We start from the raw sequence: 6,224 nt of genomic DNA on the forward strand, positions 1-6,224 counted from the left end.
AAGCAGATGTGCCACGTGCCAAGGAGCTCTATCAACGTCTCTGGGGCGCTCTCTCCAAGTACAACAAGTCAAAAGAGTATGTTAACATCAAGGCAGAGAAGAATGTTGTCGTCGACAAGGAGCTCGGCATCACTGACATTTACTTCAAAGCCAGTCTTCCAGAGAATCACTCGATCGACGCGATGAACATCACGCACAACGGCAACGTCATGGTCAAGTCAATCAACAACCTCGACATGTTTGACACGCCATTCGCTCGCATCATGCCATTCATCATCGCTCGTGGACGCAAGATGATTGGAACGATAATAAAGGACGACATTGACAGCATCAAGCGAGTGCACACTGACGGATTCGTCTCGACCAAGCCCTGGACTGAGAAGACAGGCAAAAAGTCATTGGACTACCCCAAGTTGGGCAAGGAGTGTGGAGACCTGCGCTACGAGGGCTACTGCCCCGACGCCATTGTCAAGAATATGGCCAAGGTCGAGGGAACATTCATTGTTTAAATAATGTTGGATAGGATATAATGGAGGAGTTCAGCAGGTTCTTGGACAAGAATAAAGTAGAGTCACCATCAGAGGCAGCATGGAACATCATGGAGGATCCAGTGTTGAAGTCCTTATTTTACAGGACCTATGAGGAGCTTGTTGACTGGAAAAAGATGTACTATTCTGCTGCTAATGAGAGGGATGTCCTGAAATCGAGGATGGAGTGCAGACAAGATAATAACTACTACAGTATGATCAAACCTCTCAGATCAGGGCCGGTGATGTTTGTGACGAGACCTTGGTTGCAAATATAATGTGACCTATTTGATATAATGGAGGACAGCACTGAATTGTTTATCAATAGCCAGGGAGAGTTAACCAACAAGATAAATTCAATCACTGATCTAATTCTAAGGGATCGTGAGCAGGATATCAAAGCAGCTGTGTCTAAATACAATGATTCAGACAGCGATTGTGACCTATCACTCGATGACTCTGACGACATGTCTGACGATAATATTGAGGACAATGAACCTTCAATGTTCAGATATCTTGACAAAAAAGACTCAGCCAGGGCATTGAGACAATTGAAGAGCTGGTATAAGTGTGCCCAGGAAGATATTCATCGGCAACGAGTACAGTTGGTAAAGGAGAGAGACCAATACAAGGATAAACTGAACAATATGATTGCCGAGCTGTTCGCCATATACAAGAAATATGGCCCAGGATCAACATTATAATCTCTACTTCCATCATTATGGACGTAAAGAATACCATCGACAAGAGTGGCAACAACACCAACAAGTCATACATGCAACAATACTACGAGGAGTACAAAGAGGAGATCAAGGCCTACAACACTGAGAGGATACCATGCGATACTTGTGGCAAGTGTATTTCGCGACATATGATGAGGCAACACTGGAGGAGGATGCATCAATAACTACAAGTGTTTATATATATCGGGAGTAAGCTAATGGCTGGAGAGGTTACTCTCCTTGCCTCCAGCCATGATCCAGATCCATGGACCTATAAATACAAGCAATGGCACTCCACAGCCTAGTTGGAGGTGTTGGGAGTGCGAGGATCTTGCATGAACGTTTCATACAAGTTGTACTGTCCATCATCGTCTTCCAATGTAGGCAGGTCCTCCTTCTTTGCTGTTGGTTGTGGTCTCAATGGTAGGACAAGATCATAGTTGGCGAGGCTGGCCATCGATGGAGATGGTGACGGTTGCTCAGTGAAGCGGCTGGCCTGTGCAGCGGTGACAGATAGAGTTGGCTTGGCTGGAGAGACAAGGCGAAGATGGTTGTCCATGGCCATTGACAGTACGGATGATGGAGACGGCGGCATCTCGGTGAAGCGGGTAGATTGTTGATGCGCCTGCATAGGAGGAGAATAGACGGACTGGATCCGTTGGCGCATGTGCTTCTGAGTCTGACGCTGCTTGATAGCCTCTTCTTTCTCAATTGCTATCTTGGCAGCATCTCGTAAGATTCTCTTCTCCACTCGGGCTGCAGACTTCAATCTCTTGACCTCTTCCCTCTCTGCCGCATTGGCTTCGTTGATAATATCACGTTCCCTCTTGCGAGTGTCTTTCGTATCTTGACAGATCTGACACAGTTGGTCTCCTGGCTCGTTGACATCCCTCTTGCAGGCTGGGCGAGAACACTTAAGATCAAAGTGCTCCTCGCATAGAGGCTGACCACGCATGGCATAGGACTTGCACTTGGGACGTGAGCATCGGAACTCAGAAGTATCTAAAGTGGGAAGATAAGTACAAGGTAACTATAAAGCTATAATTACATCATACTTCCATACCGTTTGTAGAGACAGTCATTGTTGTAGAATGGCTTGATCCTACGCTCCAAGAGGGGTATTTATTTGGTCATAAACATATGAGAGCGATCTCTCATAGCTGATTGACTGTTCTAAATTAGGCAGTGGGATCTGTATCTTTAAGGTGAACACTCGGTGAACAGTTGGTGAACAGTTGGTGAACAGTTGGTGAACACACACACACACACACACACTCTCTCTCTCTCTGTCTCTCTCTCACACATTTACTCATAGCTGTAGCAGTCTACACTTATAAGTAACCGAATTTCTTGTATCTCTGTTCCATTGCTCGCGCTCGCTTCTCCTCTCTCCTCACATCACTGTAGCCAGTCGCCTCTTTGAAGGGCACCCCGCGATAACGATTGATCAACCATTTTATTGCGTGCAATCCACAGGTATCAGTATTGACAGCCTGGTCAATCACCCTGTTGACTTTAAACTTCAAATACACGTCTGGATCTATCTCTTCAACCAACTGCTTCATCCTCCTCATAAAGTCAGTGCTCGGGTCATCGCCAAACGAGTCATAATACTCGATCGACTTGTCACCCTTGGCATCAATGTTACAAGCGACCCAGTGACTGCCCGGCTGATGGCTGTTGTCCAGGTTCATAATGAATGACATGCACTGCTTGGGCTTGAGCTCATCCAGTTGATCACTCGCGATGACACCCTCAAACCCATCCTTGTGGAACGGCAGCTGCTCAATCTCATAGTCGTAAAGCCCACCGCTATCCTCTCGCTTGCCGCTTCCCTTCTTGATCTGGTGCGCCTCATTCTTAATAGCATCTACCAACATGTCCTTGTTCTTGTGATTCTTGAGCTCCTTCTTTAATAGTGTTGGAAGGTCCTGCCAACTGACTGCATTGTTCCAATAGCGTGTGACGAGATCCATGACTTGAGGAGCAACTGACTCTAGAACGTGTCGCATCGATGCCATGTCCTGTACTCGTTTGGCGTGTATCGTGTCATCTTTGAGCTGTCTCTGAAGTTCTTGCTTCTCTTTTGGGTCCATTGCAGCAGGCCTCAACTCTTTGCCCAGATGATAGTAGAGCGTTATTGGGTTTGTCATGGTCGGGTCCCCGTCAATGTACTTCTGAATGATTGGTTCGATCCACGACATCAACTACTACGACAACAACGACTAACAAGAGATCTATCCCAGCATCTAGTGTCAAGGCATTGAGAGACGTACCAGCAGCTCTAACTCCCAAGATCTTGGGAGTTGTCGGAGGATTGGTTGGTGTCGTTGTGGTTGTTGATGTTGTCGAAGTGGCTGGAGGATGAGGAGGAGAGCTGTAAGGAGACCTCTCCTCTGGCTCTGGCTCTGGCTCTGTCTTTACCTTTGGGACTGGCCTGGACATGATGGATGGCACGGGCTTCTTAAGCAACGAGGGCTTGGGCTGTTTGGGAGCAGCAGCAGCAGCCATGACCTCCACTGCTTTCATGTGCTCGACAGTCTTCTGCTTCTCTCTCTCTGCTCGCTCCATCGCTTGCTCCAATCGTTGTTCATTGACGGCTTGGTCCAGCATCCTCTTGACATCGCCATCGTCCATTTGGTGCCTGATGCGATCAATCTCTCCATCTATGTGTTCAAGCTTGTCTGTGTCGCGTGGCTCCTGCTTGCTGATTGACCTTCTCTCTGACAACAGCTTGTTGATTTTTGACATCGCGCTGTTCTGTTCGCGCTCACGGTGATCTGCAAGCTTCTTCATCTCCAGTTCGTATCTCTTCTGCTCCACTTGCGCTTCAATCTCGAGCTTCTCCATGTCCTGTTGGAATCGCTTGTTGAGTGATTGCTTGATGTCCATGATGTCAGAGTGAGCCTGTTGTAGTAGTCCATGAGTTGAGGTCTGTCGCTCGAGCAGTCTGTCAAGGTTGTTGCCCAGATCATAACCATCGTCCTCTTCTTCCTCTTCCTCGTCATCTGATGGTGGAGGGGAGACCTCTTTGAATACATGAACGACGTGGTCACCTTCATTGATGCCGTGTTCTCCAATCTCATGGGCAGCCGCTGGTATTGCTGCGTCGATTAATAGTTGATCAGGTGCTGGTAGTGCTGGTAGTGCTGGTGCTGGTAGTGCATGTACAGCAGCGTCCTTGATGATCGCATCGACCTTTGCTCTAGTCTGTTGTTCCAAGTCCCTGGCATTCTTCATCAGCGCTTCCCTGTAGTTGGCGTCCTGTATTGATCTAATGTATGATCCTTCTGTTGGAGTGATGTGAGATTGGGCAGTTGACGGTGTCAGTATGGGTTTGGCGTTGGATGCCTCTGCCATCAATTTCTTGATCAACTCCAAGTCTGACTTGCGAGAGTTGATGTACACCTTTCTCTTCTTATTTCTGATGTACCTACCCTTCTTGTCGCGTCGAAGGCGCGCTGGTCTGATCTTCTTTATCTTGACTCTGAGCTTCTTGCCCTTGGTATCATTGATCTCTAAATGGACGTCATGTCTAACCATTATACATATATATGATCGTTAGAATTTAGTCAGAAGTCGGTGTTTGAGTAGATCAGATTTGAGGGGAGGACGTACTTGTTGTTGTTGTTGTTGTTGCACAACAATTTTATCGTGGTGGTGTCCATGAGGTCCAATGAGGGGCCTCTGGTGCATCTCTCACTCAACAGGGGTCTCAAAAGTGCACAAATGGAGGATCACCACCACTTGAAGGAGTGCTTTATTCAACATTTTATTGATGTTTTGCGTGGTGGTGTCCATGATGGCTTCCAATGTGGGGTCCGCGACGATTGAGTGTTTTGCTCCAAGCCAGTGATCAATCAATGAGGTGTTCGAGGCGATGAATCTGTGTTGCTGTTATGTGTTTGTATGATATGTTCGCTTTGAAGAATGACTTGCTTGCATCCTTCTCATACATTTTAATTCAAAATAATGCAACAATAATTCATCCTCTCATATCAACAACCAAACATGTCCTCACGAGTTGATAAATAATCTGCCACACAAAAATGAATTCGACTCTAAGTCGATGAATCTCACGCAGGAGTTGTATGCGTGGACACCTCCACGATTAATTTGTTGTGTTGTGCGATCGGAATAGTTGGGACGGCAGCAGTTTGAGCGATGATTGGCTCTGGTGCTACCTCTTTGGCCTTTTGCATACTATTGGACAGCGTACTGAACTGGGCCAGCAGCTCGTCCAACTTCTTGTCCAACGCATCCGTCTTGTTGACTCTGGGCTTGTACTCTCGAGTAGGCTTGGCCTTGGGCTTTTCTGCCTCTATCACTATTGGTTTGGCATCTTCGATTGGTAGTTGATCATCATCATCATCATCGTAGATAACCAAATCTGATTGTTGTTGTTGTTCTTTCAATGCTCTCTGTTCCTCTCTCCACTTTGCCAAGTTGGCTGCTGATCCTGCGTATCCTTTCTTTATCGGCATCGTTATTCAAGACACAATACAGGCACAACTAAATCAACAATCACCCAACCAGTTGACGTACTCAATCACATGGCCAACATCCAAGCAACCCAATACAGGTAAATATACATTCATTTGTTCAAGTGGCAAGATGCAAGTATCATTCATATTCAATGATGCTGACCTGTTTCATCATCTAGGTTTCAATCAAGATAGCATCAACTACTTTGAAGATGGTCAGTTAACAAGCACCAATGTGATCGACTTGCAGATTGAGAACATCCTTTACATTCATTCAGACCTGTGCAGCAATGGATCAGATGATGTGCTGCAAGAGGTATGTACTGCGGGAGTTCCTGACTTTGCGTATGTCAATTGGACTAACCATAATCTAGAAACCAAAACAAAAAAAAAAAAAAAAAAAACAAAAAAAAAAAAAAAAAAAAAAATAAAAAACAAGGATGGAGTTGAGATCTTTCTCAATGGCGTCGACCTGAACTTGACGATCATAT

At 46.1% G+C, this 6,224-nt stretch overlaps 4 protein-coding genes across 4 annotated transcripts; all 4 read right to left on the minus strand.

The window, feature by feature from the left end:
* Nucleotides 1-1,550: 1,550 nt before the first annotated feature.
* Nucleotides 1,551-2,331, minus strand: SAMD00019534_117470 (hypothetical protein; the record flags this gene model as incomplete). Its single annotated transcript, XM_012892895.1, has 2 exons — nucleotides 1,551-2,251; nucleotides 2,313-2,331. The coding sequence occupies 2 exons, from the start codon at nucleotides 2,329-2,331 to the stop codon at nucleotides 1,551-1,553; spliced, it is 720 nt and encodes a 239-aa protein (XP_012748349.1).
* Nucleotides 2,332-2,580: 249 nt separating this feature from the next.
* SAMD00019534_117480 (hypothetical protein) lies at nucleotides 2,581-3,402 on the minus strand (the record flags this gene model as incomplete). Its single annotated transcript, XM_012892896.1, has 1 exon — nucleotides 2,581-3,402. One exon carries the CDS (start codon nucleotides 3,400-3,402, stop codon nucleotides 2,581-2,583), a length of 822 nt encoding a protein of 273 aa, XP_012748350.1.
* A 13-nt stretch (nucleotides 3,403-3,415) lies between these two features.
* Nucleotides 3,416-4,792, minus strand: SAMD00019534_117490 (hypothetical protein; the record flags this gene model as incomplete). The annotated part of the gene is made up of 1 exon (XM_012892897.1): nucleotides 3,416-4,792. The coding sequence occupies one exon, from the start codon at nucleotides 4,790-4,792 to the stop codon at nucleotides 3,416-3,418; it is 1,377 nt and encodes a 458-aa protein (XP_012748351.1).
* A 533-nt stretch (nucleotides 4,793-5,325) lies between these two features.
* On the minus strand, nucleotides 5,326-5,733 carry SAMD00019534_117500 (hypothetical protein; the record flags this gene model as incomplete). Its single annotated transcript, XM_012892898.1, has 1 exon — nucleotides 5,326-5,733. The coding sequence occupies one exon, from the start codon at nucleotides 5,731-5,733 to the stop codon at nucleotides 5,326-5,328; it is 408 nt and encodes a 135-aa protein (XP_012748352.1).
* Nucleotides 5,734-6,224: the final 491 nt, after the last annotated feature.

This window comes from Acytostelium subglobosum, assembly GCF_000787575.1.
Source record: "Acytostelium subglobosum LB1 DNA, scaffold: scaffold35, whole genome shotgun sequence".
Taxonomy (NCBI): Eukaryota; Evosea; class Eumycetozoa; order Acytosteliales; family Acytosteliaceae; genus Acytostelium; species Acytostelium subglobosum.